Source organism: Mustela putorius, unplaced genomic scaffold (genome assembly GCF_011764305.1).
Source record: "Mustela putorius furo isolate JIRA1106 unplaced genomic scaffold, ASM1176430v1.1 tig00003853_pilon_pilon_pilon, whole genome shotgun sequence".
In the NCBI taxonomy this organism is placed as follows: Eukaryota; Metazoa; Chordata; class Mammalia; order Carnivora; family Mustelidae; genus Mustela; species Mustela putorius.
This window is the reverse complement of record NW_025422005.1, coordinates 6,234,179-6,253,337: the sequence shown is the minus strand read 5'-3', so window position 1 is coordinate 6,253,337 and position 19,159 is coordinate 6,234,179. Positions and strand designations below refer to the sequence as shown.

Below are 19,159 nucleotides of genomic sequence, written 5' to 3'. Positions count from 1 at the left end.
CTGAATGTGCAGTGGTGACCGTATCGAGAAGGCCGCAGGCCACGAGGGCTAGAGATATCCTGGATTTCATGAAATCCCAAATGCCCCCGATGGCAAAGGCATCACTGTTTTACAACCGCTAAGGAACAGATGGGCCGCTGGCCACGTCAACCACGGCGCCCCATCAGTGGTACATACGACTTCAGAGATGGTCAAGTGTAAAAAAAAAAAAAAAAAAGAAGAAGTGTCCTGGAATCAGTGAATTGCATGGTTAAAAGTATAAATGGGATATTTAAAGCTTCGAGAACAGATGAATTTTGGATAGAGGAACACAGCAGGATCCTTAAAAGCCCTGTATCTGTTTACTACTCGTTAGCGTAGCAAACCCCTTAGTAGCCCTCTTCCTGTTTTTATCCTCTCTCCATCCACAGGGAGAGGAGAACGCACGTCACAGGTTTGCCACCCGCTGGGTAAAAGAGAGCTTCCTTTACTCCTTAATTTCAAGCTTGGGGGGGCACCCGTGATTAGCACAGCCTCCCGTCCCTTCCTGGGTCCTTCGGCCTTTTCGCCTCGCCTCTGCCGGAGAGACAACCACAGGACAGGAAGTCAAGCCAGGGGCCCCCGCTCTCCTGACAACGCCAACTGCTCTGGTTTATTCCCTAGTGAGCACCAATTACTGTGGCTGATTTTTCCTGAAAATGATCTATACTGACTCCTGCTAGCCTTTCCTAGACTGAAAGCTGAGGGTGAAAAACCCACTGATGGATGGATAAGGACAGAAAAAGTCCCGACCACATCGGAAAAGTGGAAGCAAGCCCTCCAACATCCCGGCTTCCCCACGGCTCAAGTCCAGCACCGTCCACGATCACAAGATTGCAACATCGCCAGCATGGGAGACCCGCTTTGCCCCTCCGCTGTGCTGCCGCTCAAACCTTTGTGGGTTAGCATCCCATCGAAGGCAAGAGAAGCAGACTTCTCTTAAAGACGACTTCCAAGGGGCGCCTGGCTGGCCCAGCTGGTAGAGCGCACAACTCCTTATCTCGGGGTTAGGAGTCTGAGCCCCACGTTGGATGTAGAGATTACTTAAAAATGGGAGCTTAGAGGGGCGCCTGGGTGGCTCAGGGGGTTAAAGACTCTGCCTTCGGCTCAGGTCATGATCCCAGGGTCCTGGGATCGAGCCCCACATCGGGCTCTCTGCTCAGCGGGGAGCCTGCTTCCTCCTCTCTCTCTGCCTGCCTCTCTACCTACTTGTGATCTCTGTCAAATAAACAAATAAAATCTTAAAAAAAAAATACAAGCTTAGAAAAAGTGAGGGGCCGCTCTGGGCTCCCTGCTCAGCGGGCAATCTGCCTCTCTCTCTCTCCTATCCCCCTTCTTGTAGTCCCTCTCTTGCTGTCAAATAAATAAATAAAAATCTTAAAAAAAAAAAAGAAGAAGAAGAAGATTCCCACAAACCCACCAAACTGGCAAGGACAGGAAGGACAGGAGCACCCATGCAGGCAAAGCTATAGGAAAACTAGACACAGACACACTGTTGCAGATGTTCTAGAAATCAGTCTAATAAGATGCAACAGGAGCTACAAAGTCATTTCCACCGTGTGGCCCAGTAATTCCACTTCATACTCAAATGGAAAATATTTTTTTTAATGCTCATAAATGTTCTAGAACGACAGTGGTTGAACAACTTTGTGAATATGTCAACTACTGAACTGTACACTTTAAGAGGGTACATTTTCTTTTTCTATTTTTAAGATTTTATTTATTTATTTGACAGATAAAGATTACAAGTAGGCAGAGAGAGAGAGAGGGAAAAACAAGCTCCCCACTGAGCAGAGAGCCCGATGCAGGGCTCGATCCCTGGACCCTGGGATCATGACCTGAGCTGAAGGCAGAGGCTTTAACCCACTGAGCCACCCAGGAGCCCCTAAAAGGGTACATTTTATGACACGTGAATTAGATCCTAATTTTTTAGAAGCTTGCAACGTCCTATTTAAAATAACAAAAAGTGAAAACAGCCAAAACACCTCATAATGGGGCAATTCATTTTCTGTGACACAAACAGAACAGAAACACAGAGCTTATACACTGTACAGACTGTCGAAACATGGAAGTTTAAATACACATTCACATACATACATGAGACAGAGAGACACTGTCAGGTGAAGGTCGGACACAATGGAGCATTAAAGACCAGCGAGGGTCTATACATCAGCCAGCACGGGTCACGGTGAGGTCACGGGGAACTGTGAAGAACACTGCCACTCCCTCCCCTTGTCGGCTTGGAAGAACAGCATTCTCCTTTGTCAAGTATTTCTATGTATGTGATTTCATTTCATCCTTAAAACAACCCCAAGAGAGGTAAGGGGGTTACCGTCATCATACAGAGATGTGCTGCGGAACACACGCTTCAGAACCGGGACCAGAACCACCCCCCCATTGCCTCCATGCTGTGGAGATCTGGATCGTCCCAGGAAAACACGGAGTTAAGAACAACAAAACTGAAAGCTCGCTGTGATCCCTCCCAGGACCTTTGAGGTAACTAAGAATAAAAAGTGGGGAGGGCCAAGGAGAGAGAGCAGGTCTGCGGGCTGGCCGGGGTTCTCTCCAGTCAGGAGGCCTGGCAGCTCCCTGAGCTCACCCTGAAGACAGCCCTGCAGGAGGACACGCACCAGGCTGGACGGCGGGACAGCGGGCACGCAGCTGGGAGGACCCAGGCCGCCTTGGTCCCTGTGTGAGAGGCACGATGCAGCCCCTCTGACCCTCAGAGGTCAGCATGCACCACGCTCCTTCCCCCCCATGGGAACAGGGACCCTCTCAGGCAGGACAGCTACACCATCCTCACGAAGTCTCCCTCTTTCTTCCTGCCAAAAAAAAAAAAAAAAAAAAAAAAAGCCTTCCACGCAAAGGAGAAAGTAGGGCAGCAAAGAGACGCAGAGATGCTCCGAGCACATCCCGGCAGGAAGGCCAACTGCCAAGGGCCTGGGCAGATCCTGTGGCCACAGGCATAATGGTCAGAAACTGGGGTTCTGAGGGGCCAGAGACCTTGGATCACATTCCTGCGCCCCCAGAAGAGAGGGCAGCCCAGCCTGGACGGCTGTTCCTCGGGCCACTCGCAACGCAGCCCTCCTTCCCACGGGGCCCCCCGGTGGCCACAGGGAGGGCCAGCAGGGGTCCTCTCCACGCCTCGGCAGCTGAGCGGCCCAGCCAAGGTCACTCCTCCTACCGCCCAGGGTGCTGCAGCTTCAGGCCAGCCCAGCCCCCCAGGGTTTCTGTGGCTCTGAGAGACTGAGAGGAGCAGGGACCTGGGACCGGGAAGGATGCTCTTCCCTTCCTTCCCCCCTTCCTGCTCTCCCCCTCCTGCTGTGCAGTGACAAGGCAGACAGGCGACTCCAGCTCCAGGCTGCGGCAGGGAAGGAGAGAGCTGCTCACACAGCCCCAAGAAGGGGGGGCAGCCAGCCTCACCCGCTCGGATGTTTAGGGGGTGAGAGGAGACATCCAAACGACCTTGCCACTCGGAAGTCCCCTTCCCAGGGCCTGCAGAAGCTTGGAACCGGAGTCCTCCTGTTCCCAGGCCTGGCGTGTCCCCAACAGCCGGGCCACCCTGGAGCCTCCCTGCCCAGGAGTCAGCAAGGGCTGCGCAGGCCCCGGGCAGGGGTGGGGAATCCGGAGAAGGGAGACGGCCACTGCGCTCTGCCCTTCTGCAGCTTCACATCAGAATACTGGGCTCTAAAGCCCGCCTCCGAAACTTCCAGACCACGCTCAGTGTCACTGCAGCAGCTGGCCTGCTAAGCACACTGAACCGCAGCAAGGCATGGTGACCTCCAGCAGGAGCGCAGTCCTTCCTCCTGCCCTTCCCAGCCCCAACCCCAGCAGAAGGCCCAGCCCAGGCCCGGATGTGCTGGTCACGGGGCTCCCTGGGCATGGAAGGTGAGTGCAGGGCCCACATCTCCTGCCCTCTCCCTCCGGCCTCAACTAAAGTCTGTCCGTAAGGGGCCCCCGAGGGACGGGCTCCAAAGCAGGACCCAGAGGGGACAGCGAGGATTAGTGTTTAAGGCCCCAGAGCGGCACCGGGCCACTTTCCCAGCATGCAGAGAACGCTTGTCCTTCTGGGTCCCCAGTGCTCAGGAATCAGGGAGGGCACACAGTTGCCAGAGGCCTCACTTGCTATGGGGACGAGCACAGTAGTGGGAAGTCAGCCCCCATGAACCTGGTCTGGGCCCAAGTATGCGACCCGCAGGCGAACAGCCCGACCAAGGAGAGCCAACCCCCAGGACAGCTGCAGTCCCACGGGCCATCTTCGACAAGCACAAGCAGCTGAAGGAGCCCGCTGGCCACGCCCTTACTGGTCCTAAGCCCCTCCGGGGCTAGTGGGTCCCCTGCTGCCTGCTTGCTCTGGGTCTCTCTGTGCCTCTGGGCTGAAAGCACAGGGCCCACCAAGTGAAAAAGCCTTGTGCTCTGGGGCATGGCAGCAGGGAGACCTTCCCCTCAGACCCCACACCCTGCAGGCAGTTGGGCCTCTGCCTGGGTCCCACACGGCAGTCTGGAAGGCAGAGCCACTGTCCCCTCCCTCCTGGAGCACCGCTGTGCGCTGCTCTCCAAACCGGAGATTCTCCCTGCCTCGGGCCAGGCCTTGGCAAACAGACCTGCCCAGGCCTCTGCCTGCCTTTCGGTCTTACTTTCTCCTTTCCTTTTTCCAAAATCCCAAAGTACCTTTGCTAGGATGAGCCGGCGTGCAGTTTGCCTGGCCCCTGGCTCTGCAGGGTTCCCGCAAAAAAAAAAAGAAAACAAAACCCAAACCTACAAATGATGTGAGAAACCAAAAGGAAAAGAAAGGGGCAAGAGGGTTGGAAGGAATAAGGGGCAACAGCACAACTGGTAACCCGGACACCACAGCCCCTCCCCAGCCCAGCGTGGGCCCAGGAAGGACTTGCCAGAAACGGGGGCGGGGACCCAGTGTCCCAGCCCTGCAGGAACTGGTGCTGGCCTACAGAAGGGGTGACAGCGGCACCTTCCCAGCCTGCCCCAGGCTCTCAGCCCCGGGTCTGAAGCTCCTCCCTCTGCAGATAAAGCAAGAATGATGCCCTGCACTCGCCCCCACAAGGACAGGCACAAGGAAGCTCAGCCTGAGCCCTGCCTAGGACAGGAGGGAAAGCTGAGAGGGTCGAGGCAGGTTCCTGAGACTCACAAAGGCTCAGCGCAGTGGAGAAAGGGCCTCTGTTCCGGTATGCGCTCCCAACCGGAGAAACCAAGCTCCTCTCAAAGACAGCGATGCCCTCAGAGCCGTGGCTCCCAGGCCCCAGGCCCCCAGTCCTCCCACTGCCTGCCTGTGGGGTTCATTTTGGAGTCTCTCCCAAGAGACCCTCCCCCCAGTGAACCTGCGCGGTGGCGGGGGCAGAGCCAGGCCTCATACCCTCCGCACGGCCACCTTCCTCACACAGAGCCTCTAGCACTGGACACACTAGAAGGGAGGGAAGCTGGAGAGAGTAACCAAGGGAAGGAGAAAGAAGAGGAAAAGGCTAATAGAAGGACACAGACCTCCCGGATCCCCCAACCTGGGCCTGGGTGGGTCAGCCGCCTCGGATCCTCCAGCTCGGGCTGCAGAGAGCAGACCATGGGACAAACGGGAGGCAGCGGTGCCCAACCTGGGGGCCAGAGCCGGACCGCGCCCCGAGGGCCTGGTCCACCACCTCCTGCCCCGTGACCTCGGGCACGTCCTCAAACCGCACCTGTAGGTGGAGGCTAATGAGAACCCACCTCATTCGGCCCCTGGGGGGACGGACACAAGAATAATCAGCTTCTACAGTCTTGGGTAAGAACAGATGCTTTGAACGAAACAACACGCTCCCAGCAGGTGAAGAACTCCCCGAAGGCCAGAGCTCCGGGCAGCCTCGGGAGCCACAGCCGTGTCCGCACCGCCTCACCGAGCAGGGAAGCGACATGTGCCGGGGTCACCTGGCAGAGAGAGGCCCCAGGCCCCTGGCGCCCAGGGTCTGCAAAGACACGCACGCGCCGGAGAAGACCCAGAAAAGCCTGGAGGGCACAGAAGGGAGGCACGTGGCCATCGGAGAGCCCGATGGGAGCCGGCCTCGTGGAGAAGGCCCCTGAGCAAAGCTCCCGAAGAGAGCGGCAGCTGAGCCGGAACCGGCAAACAGGAGCAGGGAGGAAAGGAGCAGGTGAGGAGCAGCATCGAGACAGCCGGCGCCCCCTGCACGACCTCAAAGTCCGAGGGGCCCTCATGCCGCCCAGAGGGTCTGTACCATGTCCACGTGAAACTCAGGTATGTGCTCCCGGAGGGCAGCGAGGACCACGAGGGCTTCACCTGCAGGCACCCCAGGGCTTAGCCCAGTCCAGAGCTGAGACCACACGCCAGGCAAAACCTCCCTCCCAGAAGCACTGGCCATGGGAGCCTTCAGCCCACCACCTCATCAGGCACAGGGCCGGCGGAGGCCACGGAGCGGGCGACCCTCACGCACCTTCTGCGTCCACCGTCTCCTTCATGATGATCTCCACCCGCTCCACGTGGTGCCGGTTCCAGAGGCCGTCCAAGGCCTTGCGGTTCTGGTCTCGGAAAGGCAGGATCTGAGCCACGGCCTGCCAGGGAAGGAGACCGGTTATGCCGCCGGTTTTCAAGATGAAGAACGAATCCTGACTCCAAGGAAGGGCCCCAACTCCTCTACCCCCTGCTCCCAGACGCTCTCAGGAGACCCCGTCCCTGGGCCTCAGGACGTCCTCGCTCTGTGCAGACTCCAAGAACTGTTAAGTGACCTCCACAGGGTCAGCAGCATTTTATTTTGCAAGGAAAAGCAGATTTAAGATTACTTACCTTCTATCACCGTCAACTTCTCATAAAAGAAAGCTACTTTAACGCCAAAAAAGGAGCAAGAAAAGCTTCGGACTGGATGCATTCAGGAAGTGCGCTTTTCTCGTTTTCCCAGAAGCAAGGGGAAAAGCTCTCCAGGTCAGACCCTGGTCTGAGGCGCGCTCTTCAGGAATGCTGCAGCTGCAGACAGGGCTGGCTAGATGGCGACACCTCTGTCCTGGAGGACTGGGAGGTGTCCCCCCCACATGGCCGCGGGCCCACCAGCCTGGTCAGTACTGAGGAAGACTGTGCTGTGCGCTCTCTGCTGCGGTTTCTAGAAAGAGACGCACCATTGGCACCTGGAGGGCAGGGCAGGCTCAGAGCGAGGTGACCACGCGGCCCCCCTCACCCGGGAGCTCAGCCCCAGGCTCCGCCATGGAACCGTAGGGTCCCTGCTCACTGGAAGATCTCATCGCCAGCCTTCTGGCTCAAAACAGAACTCAGGAGGACAGAGACACTAAGAAAAGGTAGATGGGTATGGAATAAGTTCATTCTAATTCCCACCCCACGACCCACAGGAAGCCAGGCAGACACCTGTGCAGAGGCCACAGGGCAACGAGAAAAAAAGCACTGGCCACGTGGACGAGGGCCACGCGAATGAGGGCCACGCATCCTGGCCTGGCTGCTCGGCTCTTCCTTCAGCCTCCCGCCACCTGCCCACCTGCGGGACAGCCACGGGAGCTCTGATTTCACAAGGGCTCTGGGCTTCATCCCACAAGCAGCAGCGTGGCTGTGTCAGTGGGGTCTCCCATGCCCAGCTCACGCCATCCCTGGCACGCTTCCCGCTGAAGCTCACCTGCTTGCCCAGGTAGTGGTCCACCCGGTACATCTCCTCCTCTTGGAAAAAGCTCCTAAGTTCCGTGGCCAGCTGCTGGGCTGAAAGGCGGTCGTGGCCAAAGGGCTTCTCCAGGACAACCCGCAGCCAGGCGCCAGGGCCTGGGCGGCAGCTGCTGTTGATGCTGCGGGCAATGTCTGCATAGGCGAAGGGGGGCACCGAGAAGTAGAAAATCCTGCCAGCCTCCTGGAGGCCTTCGTGTTGGAGCTGTGCCTCGATGTCCTTGCTCAGGGCCATATAGTCCTCACTCGTCCTCAGGCGGCGGTACTGGCTCAGCTGCTGGAACCGGCCCCTGAGTTCAGCACAGCGCTCAGGCGCCACGTCCTCAGGACAGGAGAGGGACTGCAGGACCTTGGCAACGAACTCCTGGCCCTGCTTGGTGGATGTCAGAGCAGCCCCGTGGAAGCTGAAACTGTAGCCCTTCCCCACCTCATCCAGGTACAGCTGGAACAGTCCCTGCCATAAGTATTTCTTGGCCAGGTCTCCAGTCGCTCCCAGCAGGATTATGGAGACATGGCCCTGGAGATCCTGGGCCTGCAGGCCGGCCAGAAGGACCATGCACACTGCCACTGCGAGCATCTTCCAACAGCCAGGCCGCCTGGGCAGAGTTAAGACACACAAGGAACAAGGAAGGATCAGACATGGGTCAGGTGGCTGGGATCTGGAGGTAAACACATTTCTAGGTCATCGAACATTTCCTGCCTGGCAAAAAACCACCACGTGTTTTCTCAGAAAATGTTATAATCCCACAGCCTGCCCCTCCCTCTGCAGCAGGCTGGCTTCTGTGCCAGGAAGCTGGTGGGTCGGGAGCCTACCTGTGTAAACAGGGACTATGCCTGCGAAGGTGGTAGGCTCCTTGCTAGAGACGGGCCACGGTGAGCGGGAAGCACCAGAGAGGCCCTCAGGGTAGCCATGGGATTGGAGCTGTCCACTCTCCGACCACAGGCAGGCTCGTCTGTGAGCACAGGGCGCCAGGACCACTGGGGCACGTGGGGAATAGGGAGCAGGCCTTCAGGCGAGACGGGCCAGAACTATGAGAAGCTACGATCACCCCCTCTCCCTCCTCCCTTTGTTCTCCCCACGTTCTCTGGGCTCCGCGCACAAAATGATCATCAGCCACTGCTACAGTGCAGTGATAAAAAACAAAGACACTGGGGGCACCTGGGTGGCTCAGTCGGATAAACTCAGGTCTTGATCTCAGGGTCGTGAGCTCAGGCCCAACACGGGGCTCCACACTGGGCATGAATTTAATTAAAACAAAACACTAAACCAAAAACACAATCTCTAGAACCAGCTGAGGTTGAATCCCAGCTCAACTCCTTACTGTTGGACCTTGAACAAGTACTTAACCTCTCCGTGCCTCAGCTTCCTCATCTGCAGTGGGGTAACAGTGACCTACGCCACATGGTTATTACAAGGACAAATGAGCTGATATTTACAAATGCTCAGGACACGGCCTAGGGCCCAGGAAGCACTCGAGAAGCAGCGGCCGTCACGGTGGTCGGCCAGTGACAGCAGCAGCACTCAGCTCCGTCCTTGTGCACAGAAGAGCTTGCTGCATCCGGAGGAAAGCCCTGGAAAAGGACCAGCGGCATGGATTCCGTGACAGTTTCCCTTCCGCGGACGGCAAAGCCAAGGCCTGGGTGGTGAAGGGGCCCGGGCGAGGAAGGGGCAGCGGGACAGGCACCGGGCTCTCTGTCCCCTGAGCTGCCACCCAGCAAATGCCTGCTGTAACCTCCCTGAGGGGGCCTCCCCTGGGCTGGTTTCCAGCCTCGCTTACAGCAGCTGACACACAGGAAAGGCCAGAGGCCTCGGACTTGCCACAAAGTCACCAGTGAATTTGCTTTCCGTTGCTTTCTGCTCTGACCAAGGCTGTGGGGCTTAATGTGCCCCATTCCTACTCCTCAGCTCCCCTGTTCGTTTCCCAGCAAGGCCAATGCTTTGGCGGAAAGGGAGAAGTGGTGACGGGGAAAGTCATGGTGGCCAGCGACTTGGCTCTCCAAAATCACGGGGCACTGGGGCCCAGCGGGGGGCACCGGAGCGGCGCTGGAGGACTCAAGATCCCAGACAGCAGGCATTCCCAGATGAAGGACTAGCCCAACCCTCGACCCGGAGGCTCTAATCTGTTGTTCAGGTAGGGAAACTGAGGTTTAAAGAGATACCTGGCCAGCCTGCCTTCCTGCACGCCTATGCTGTCCTCCATCTCGAGGGACCGGAGATGCCCTCTGACAGCAGCACCCCGCAGCCCACCTTCCCCTGTCTCCTCATCTCTGGGTCAGTGGCCGAACCAAGGGGAGGGGGCCACAGCAGTGTCCGCACACCGGACATGTCCACCACCGGGGCTCTAAGCAGAGGCTCCTGGGGCCAGCTGAGCGGCCTCCCGGGCCTCACCTTCCACTCTCCCCCCCACCCCCGCATGCTCACTCCCAAATCAGATGGGCCGCGAGACCATTCTACTCTCTTCTCCCGCTTCCCAATTCCTGTCCTTGGCCCTTCATGCGTTTCTTTCTGAACTGGCAATCGCCCCATCCAGAGGGAAGAAAAAGCTGCAAGGTCAGTGCGGGAAAGAGGCGGCAGAAATCCGAAGCCCGGAGAAGAGCCTGGGGAAGGAGGAGCCTCCAGTTGGCAGGCGGCGGCTCAGGGCTCCTGATCCGGCACCGGCAGCCAGGACCCTGGACATGCCAGGGACAAGAGGCGGAGCTCGGGAACCTCAGAGAGCCTGGACAGGCAGGTGAGGGAGCCCCAGGGGCCAGGACCTCTACCCCCCACCCCAGAAGACTGCTGAACTGGCATGTCCCAAAGCCGGAGCCCCCAGTCACTGTGCCCAGCAGTTTCTGCAGTCCAGTGCAGGAATGTGGCATTTCGGGCCGAGGATCAGGCTCAAGACCACCTCCTCTGAGCTGTGGGATCTACTTAAGTCACCTGCTCAGTCTGGGCCCTCATGCCCTAACTACAGAACAGAGCCAATACCACCAAACTAAATGGGGGGTTGGAAGGATGAGCTGAGGTGACACAGGTGACAAACCCCTATGTTGACTACCTGAGCTAAATGGAAGGCCCCTCGTGGCTCCTAAGGGACACAGTGCCACTAGTGTCAGAAGAACCCACGCACGGCCCCCGTCTCAGGGGCTGCAGAAGGCAGCGTGGAGGGACAGACCCGTCCCACTGCCCAGCCCCATCCCGATGCCCGGCCCTGAGAAGGGGCGGCCAGCGACGGGTACAGCTGTCCCCCCTGCTGCCCCCACAGGGACATAAACAGGCTCAGAGGAGCCGCCCACCCAAGTCAAGATCAGGGTCCCAGCCTGGGAGCAGGGGAGAGGCCACAGGGTAGGCAGATGGCTCCGACCCCCAGCGCTGCTCTCGCCTCTGCTGTGCCGCGAGGTTCTCGAAGGTCCCTCTGCGGCCCTGCCTCCCGCCTCCTGCTCCGGGAGAACAGGCCTGGGGACGCCTCCTAACGTTACACACTCGAAGTGAGCCCCAAAGCATGGATGTGGCGTTCCAACAGCCGAGACTGCCCGGAGCGGTTTCTATTTTTAATTAACAAGTCAGTAAGAAAACCGCTGCTGGAAGAGCTCCCGCCCGGAAGGACCACGGGTCCGGCCCGGCCGCCGCTCCTCGTCTACGACAGGAAGACACTTGGCTGGAGGACCGCCACCTGGCTGCCCCCGGATCCCGAGCTCTCCACGGAAAGGAGACAAGCCCCTTCCTATCAGGGAGACGCCGGCTCCGCCTGTCCACGCCTGTCCACGGGGCGGTCAGGGGTTGAGACCTCAGCCCCGCGGCAGGGCCAGGGAAAGAGCACTCGGCGGGGAGCAAGGAGTGGCTAACTTGGGTCATTCAGAAGTTCAGACAAACCTCTCTGAAGCTTTACCTTCAGGGAGGATGCAGTTTCATTTATAACAATTGCTATTCAAGGTCCTTGCCGGAAACACTGCACCAGGAAGCGCAGGCATGCGGCTGTGGGGCCGGAGGAAGACCTTCTTCGGACAGGCTCCTCTTAGCAGCAGGCCTGACGGGGCTTGCAGCCACAGTCCGGGGCACATTCCAGGCAACCCCCCACCCCACCCCAGCCCAGCCGGAGGGGCTCCCATCAGGCATCTGGTAGACTCACCTTTTAAAGTACAGCTCGGCCAACATTCCCAGAGCTGTGAGCGCTGACCTGGCCAGCCAGAAGGTTTGGATTAGAACCAGGGTTCCCGCCTTTGTTTCTGGGGAGCACCCCCACAGCCGTGCCTGCCCCGTCCGAGCAGGGACACAGCGTGTGCTGGTGCTCCCAGGGCAGGGTGGTTTCTGGCGAACCACGGGAGGAAACGGCTCTGGTCCTCTAGTCCCAGCCAACAAGGGGCGGGAGAAAGGGGCGAGGAGGTAAAGGTCGGAGGCTGCCGCAGCCCCGTCTTCTTTCCCAATGCCGCACGGATGGATACCTTTGACCTCTACCTTCTGTCTGCCAAGCAGGAAGGAGGGACGTTTTCTCCCAATCACAGCCTGGGAGTTTGGAATTTTTTGAAAGAATGCATGGGAGTAAAACCAGACTTCAAACTGGAGATCATTTCTAACCAAAGAGGGTGAGGGGACCCATGCCTAGTCCCCTCTAGGGTCACTGACTCCAGGGTTTTTCCTGTGTCCGCCTTGTTCGGGCCCATCGGCACCAAACACAGTCACGTTTGGTGCGAGTCAAGCCCTTCAGCTGCTGTGAGACCTGTAACCATTCCCTACTTGTCCCCCTTGGGGCGAGACTGGGGACAAGAGTTTTAAGACCAGGCTCTGGGACCCTTTTCCCTCCCTGATCTCAGAGAAGCCTTCACCTATCACCTCTTTCGTTTTCGTTGTCTTGGGTTCCCGTGACCCCAGGGGTGTGTTCAAGCCACCCTGCACCAGGACACAAGATTCAGATGCTGCATTTTCAGGAATTTTTCAAGCCAGGTGTTAAATACAGCCATTATTAAAAACCAAATCACGCAAACTTATAAGCAAATAAACTGTATTAAAAACAAAAGTAATAAATACTTATTACTGCTCATCATTTCCTAATGATTTGACTGCTTTTTCCTCTCCACCTGTGCTCCTGACATCATTGGCAGCTATGGTATCTGTAAGGTGAAGATACTCCATACTGAGAGGCTTGCCGTGGCCAGCGCAAGAATATTGCACCACAGATATCGGCAAATGCTGTAAATCGGGCTCCTTCCCCATCACCAAGCCCCGCCCGCGCTGAGTCGTTACACATTTACCAGCACACAACACCAGGCCTTCATCTCCATTCTGGGCTTTCTCCCCCCCAACTCCAGGCTCACACCATCAGCCGGTACTCCGACACCAACAGCTGCGTGCCTACAAGACTGAACTCTGTTCAAAACTGAGCAGACTTCTCCCCCAGCCTGCTCCAAATGCAAATTTCCCCAGCCTCGGTGAATGACAACTCTATCCTTCCAGGTGCTGAGAGTAGAAACTTGGCGGGGGGGGGGGGTGTCGTGGGATCTGTTAGCACATCCTATAATTTCTGTCACCCAAATTTACCCAGAACACAACTACTCACCACCTTCCGCCACCGCACTCTGCTCCCAGCCACCATCACCTCTGTTTGGATTACTGTAGAACCTCTAACTGGCCTTCTGTTTCTGTCCACATGACACTCAATGGCCTCTTCAGTGCCTTCCACCTATTATATTACCTCCTCGCTCTCCTCTGCCCCTTGCCCCTCTCTAGGCTCCAGCTTCCCATCCTCCTGCCTCAGGGCCTTTGTACTTGCTATTCACTCTCCCTGACCTACTTTTCCCTGCTGATGTCCACACGCTTCACTCCCTCACTGACTTGAATTCTTCGTTGAAATGTCACCTTCTCCGTGAGGCTTTCTCAGCCGACTCCGGAAAACTGCAAACCTCCCAGCCCCCTCTCGCTCCCTGCTTTCTCTCCGCAGTACGTATCGGTCTCTAATATACTGACTGTGGAAAGTGTATTTGTTTGGTTTATTCTCCGCTGCCCCTTCCCTCAAGAATGTAAGTGCCAACAAGGGCAGGGGGTTTTGTGTTTATCTTCAGTATCCAAAACGGGGCCCGGCACACACAGAGGTTACACTCTAAGGATGTGCTGAATGAACCAATAAAATCCCATCAGTAGAAGGTTCCTGTCACCCGTGTAGGAGCCATTTGCATCTAAACGATGGCACGAAGGAAAACGTGTCTACAGCTGACTTCAAGCACTGTGACCCGGCACCCAGGCACAGCAGCTTCCTAACTCTACCAACACTATTACTAGTAAGAGAAACATTTACAGAGTATGTCCCATACGCCGGATACGAGAGCTTCACATCCATCACTGGAGTTAAATTCTTGCCACAACCTATGAGGTAGGTATCATTATTATGCCCATTTTTAGAACGGAGTACAGAGGAAACCAAAGTGCATGGAGGGGAAAGGAACTGTTGGCAGGGCAGGCAGCTCAGAGGTGATGGGATATGAACACAGGCCTTCTGGCCTCAGCACAGACCTCCCGCCTAGCAGGAAAACGCGGGACCACAACCCCCAGTGGTGAAATTTAAAACACTGTATTGGCGTCGACACCCGATTCTGCTCCAACAGGGGTGTACAGAGTCTATTTGTCTCGCGTGTTGCAACCACAGAGTAGGAAAACAAGCGGATAAGCAGCAGAAACCGGCAGTCCCTGTAAAGCACGTGCCACAATGCTTGGCATGCAGTAAGCTCCCCAGAAACGTTAGCTTCTGTTATGATTAAACCCACAGCAGCATGGGTAAAGGTACTTTTCTTGCTAGCTTCTTGGAACGGCTACAAGATGAAGTGAGTAGCCCACAACACAAAAAAAAAAATGCCAAGGAACAGCTCATCAACAGCTTCATGACCTCCCAGTCATACTGACAAAAAATCAAAGACATACTATGTTAAAAAGGTTCAAAATCCCCACCCCAGCCCTCGAAGGATTTATAATCTGGCCTTAAGAATAGGGGTGGCAAACCCCTTCACTCTGTAGCCACAGGTCTTTCACCTAACGACCCCAGGACCTCTTCTCCGGCTGTGAAATGGGGATCCATCCACCGCATTTCCACATTGGGCCAAAAAAGCTCAGATCATGGCTGTGAAAAATACTTTAGGGGGCAATGGTGTTAAGAGCTCTCCCAGACAGAGAGCCACCTGGCTCCCAACTCAGGGAAAACAAAAAGCAAAAAACAGACTTCCCGCTCTGCCCCTGGATCAGGGTCTGGCAGAATCCACAAGGAAATCTGGAATCCGACCTGACATCTTACCTTGTTCAAATTCCACCAAAAAAGTGAGAAGTGGCTAAGCCACTGATAACCACAGGTGCCTCCTGGCTTCCCTTTTAGATGACCTAAGACCATTTGACTGTAAAAGTGACTTAGTGAACTCCAGTCTTTGGATAAAAATAACTTGAAGGTTTGCCTAGAGTGGTTATTGGTTGGGCGGTCATGTACCTCAAAGAAAAGTTACACAAAGTACTCTCGGAAAAATGAGCTCTGTTCGTGCCAAACAGGGAGCATTTTCATCTCAGGTGCTCCCAAAACTTCCCAAAAGATTAGCCTCATAAGCTCAAAAAGTCTGCCCACCATCCATCACCGCAAAGAATGTAGAAAATAATTTAAAATATGCCCACTCTACACCCGTCTCCCCCAGTCCGCTCCCTTTCATGAGCCACGGGCCCTGTTGGGAGGACAGGGGGTTGGGTGGGCAAAGAATTTAGGTTTATGATCTTTCCAGAAGTTCTCACTTCCGACTACATTCAAGTTTAAGCGAGCTGGTTTTCAGAGATGCAGATCGGTTCACTTCTGGGCAACTATTCACTGGATGGGGTCTTGCCCAAGCTGACTGAAACCTGAGGACTAATGCCCAAGATTAAGCGGATCCCAGGGGGAAAAGCACCGGAGTTCCTCCTCTGGTCGAGCTGCTTTCCAGAAAGCCTAGGGACCTGGCTGCCCCCTGCAGCCAAGGGGTCTGCACCGGGGGAAGTGAAGGATTTATTTTGAGGGCGCGGGGTTGGGAAGGAACTCGGGCAGACGCGAGACGCTTCCCAGCCAGAAGCCCAGGAGCTCCCGCCGCGCGCGCCCAGCCTCCCGGGCCACGGGGCCCACCGACCTCGGGCTCGGCCCCGCGCGAGCGCGCAGCCGCCGGCCGCCACCGGCGACGCCCGCGGCCGAAGGAGCCAGAGACCAAGCGGGGGAGGCAGCTTACTTCATCTCGCCCGTCACGGCCGGCCGCTTCTCCGGGAAACGTGGGCGGCGGCGGCGCTGGGCGCGGGGCTCGGCGGGCCGGGCTCGGGCCAGGCCGGGGCCCCGCGCATCCTCTTCCGCAAGCGCCGCCCGCCCCGACAGGTGCGCGTCACGCGGCCCCGCGTCGGACGCGCGCTCGGGTTTCGCCGAGAGGAGCCGGGGAGGAGGGGCGACGGGCGCGGGGGGCGCGGGACCGAGTCCGCCCGGCCGCCCCTTCCCTGCCGCACCCGAGACGCGTCGGGCCGGGCAGCGCGTGGGGCCCGGTGGGCCTGGGCCCCAGACCCCGGTGGCCTCGCGCGCGCGCGCGCAGTGGGGCGGCTCAGGAGCGCGCGCGCAGTCGGGTCCCCGGAGAGGGGCGAGGGGCGGAGGCGCAGGCGAAGCCACGCCCCCCACCTCTGGGTCGCCGGAGCGGGGGTGGGGGAGGCGGGGCCTCCCGAAGGATTTCTCGTAGAGCGTGGATAGGCCGGGACTTCAGAGCCACGTGGGCGGGCAAGCGGGCCTCCTGCGCTCCGGCCTCCTGCCCTGCCCCCCGCGCGCTGGGTTCCGCTGTGCGTCCGAGATACCCCAACCGCCCGGGGCGTGGTGGTGTCGTGGAGGGCGCCGGGAGGTCGGGTGGCTGGGTCCTCCCTGGGACCTGGCGTGAGCTGTGGACCCGGTTCCCCGACCTCCTCTGGCCTTGCCTTTCTCCATCCGCAGAGTAGCTGGGCTCGTCCCACCTCTGACTCACCGAAGTGGTGATTCAGGGGTCGCAGAGCACGCTAGGGCCATCTCTGCTTACACCCATGTGACCTGAAGACCCAAACCTGTACAGTGGGGGCAGTGGGACGGTGTGCCTCAGCGGGGACCCGGCCTGTGACAAGTACTCAGTAAATGGGCGCTTGCACCTGGGTGGCCTGATTTGCAAGAGAGTAAAAGGGACTCGGCCTTCTCTGCAGGGTGGTGGCGGGGTGTGTACGTGAGATGACATGGTCAGCGGCGTCTTTCAGCACACAGTGGACAGTGCGCCAGTGCTCTACCCCTGTCCTCACCACGCAGCCACCTCGTGCCTGCTTTTCTCCCAACCCCATAGAGCTATCAGCGCCCCTCGTGGCGCCCCGCCATGAGCGAGGCAGCTCCTCCTTCCCGAGTGAAGATCCCGAGTGACCTCGGGTTAATGAAGGCAGGGCCACCCAGGACCGCTTCCTGGATGTAGACCACCCACCCCCCAGCCCCTCATCCCTACTCCTGGAGCATCTTCTTTCTGTCCCTCCTCCAGACCCACCTTCTTCCCAACACAGGGACAGGAGAATGCAGGGTCACTTCTGCTGAAGGGTGCAGACCACCCAGGAGGGGGATTCTGACCGGAGAGGAAAAGCCTGTAGCAGCTTTTTAGTTCAGGAAGGTTCCTTTAGAGATAGAGCATCGAGAACTAGCTGAGGGAACTTGGCAGTGGCCAGCAAAGCTGAGCGGGGCCAACAGGCATGATTACCACACAGGATATTGGGCAAGAGGGTTCCAGGAAGGCCGGGAGGCTGAAGGGGGTGGGGCCCCACTGCAACCAAGGCCAGGGGGCCATCTGGGAGCCTGCAGGGAGCTTCCAGGCTCCAGGAAGAATTAAGGCCATCCTGGGTGGGACCCGGGTGGAGGGTCAAGGAGCCTGGTACCCACTGGGCTAGAAGGAGGCAAGAGGGTCTGGGGCAGGGCGGGCCAAACAAGTCTGGATAATGCTGGGACTCGTGGCCAAGAGCCCTTCCCATGTTCTGTAACCCTGCATGCGCCATACCTCACACAGCGGTGTAAACTGAGGCCAAGGGAGGTACAGATGGGAGAAGGCAGGTGCCCCAAACTGAGTTGAGCCCAGGGGATGTTTCCCAGGTCCCTAATACGACCATCACAAGGGTGATTTGTGGGTACCTTGAGGGCATTTTTTTTAAAAAATCCCATGGGGGCAACTGGGTGGCTCAGTCGGTTAAGCATCAGCCTTCAGCTCAGGTCATAATCTTCCCAGGGTCCTGGGATCAAGCCCCACATTGGGCTTCCTGCTCAGTGGGGAGCCTGCTTCTCCCTCTCCCACTCTCCCTACTTGTGCTCACTCTCTCTCTCTCTGTGTCAAATAAATAAATAAAATCATAAAGAAAATATCCCATAGCCAAGTCAAATTCTTTTTTTTTAATTAATTTTTTTAAAGACTTCATTTATTTATTTGACAGGGTGAGAGAGATAGCGAGAGACGGAACACACAAGCAAGGGGAGTGGGAAAGGGAGGAAGCAGGCTCCACTGAAACGGGAGCCCGATGCGGGGCTCAACCCCAGGACCCCGAGGTCATGACCTGAACCGAAGGCAGACGTTTAACTGACTGAGCCACCCAGACACCCCTCAAGTCCTTTTTTTTTTTTTTAAAGATTTATTTATTTATTTATTTGACAGAGATCACAAGTAGGCAGAGAGGCCGGCAGAGAGAGAGGAGGAAGCAGGCTCCCTGCCGAGCAGAGAGCCCGATGCGGAGCTTGATACCAGGACCCTGAAATCATGACCTGAGCCAAAGGCAGAGGCTTTAATGCACTGAGCCACCCAGGCGCCCCCCTCAAGTCCTTTTTAAAACGATTTATTAATTTATCTTGGAGAAAGACCACAGGCACCCGCAAGCAGTGGGAGAGGGAGAGAGAATTCTGAAGCAGACTGCAGGCTGAGCCCAGACCACCCCCCGCCACACACACAGGGGGCTTGATTCAGGCATTCCAAGATCATGACCCGAGCGGAAAGCAGAAGTCATCCACTTAACCAACTGAGCCACCCGGGTGCCCCAGTTACAAGCAGATTATTAAGAAAATGCGTGCGCCCACTTAGGTGTCGGGGGGCGGGGTCTGAAGACTGCCGTGAAATGAACCTCGGATGTTCATTCCTGTGCGCCCCACTGGTCCTTCCACTCCCACACAGGGATCTTGTGATGTTTTCATTTCTCTACCCTCCTCCCTCACTTTCAAAGGCCTTATCTCAGGCTCGTCCTGACTCTGTAACCTTCTAGTCTGATCCGGACCATTGCTTCTCTTTCTTTCCATCATGCAAATAATTTGGTCTCATTCAGGTGCAAGAGTATTGCCTCCCTCCAAACACACAAACCTAAAACCTTGTCCATTTGGGCCTCTGACATTTGCCTCCCTGAAGCTTTTCTCATTTCTGTACTCCCAGCAGCTACAAGACACTCTAAGCTACATCATGGGGGTCCAGCTGAGCCCCAAGCACCCTAGAGGGAGCCAGAAGAAAGGAACA

General features: G+C 57.2%; 1 protein-coding gene across 4 annotated transcripts in view; it reads right to left on the bottom strand.

Annotated features, from left to right (window-relative positions):
* LOC101678627 (SPRY domain-containing SOCS box protein 1) overlaps positions 1-17,323 on the bottom strand; it is a 108,588-nt gene extending 91,265 nt beyond the window's left edge. The window contains exons 1-4 of one of the 4 annotated variants that reach the window (XM_045063687.1): positions 15,872-16,266; positions 11,785-11,832; positions 7,635-8,271; positions 6,453-6,570 (exon numbers count right to left, since the gene is read on the bottom strand). In XM_045063687.1, the coding sequence (XP_044919622.1) occupies positions 6,453-6,570; positions 7,635-8,271; positions 11,785-11,832; positions 15,872-15,876 (808 nt within the window). In that variant the 5' untranslated portion in view covers positions 15,877-16,266. Of the gene's footprint in view, positions 1-6,452; positions 6,571-7,634; positions 8,272-8,488; positions 8,654-11,784; positions 11,833-15,871; positions 16,267-17,170 lie in introns of those variants that run through there. The other 3 variants (XM_045063689.1, XM_004768614.3, XM_045063688.1) reach the window with 3 other exon arrangements.
* Between the last annotated feature and the right edge of the window lie 1,836 nt (positions 17,324-19,159).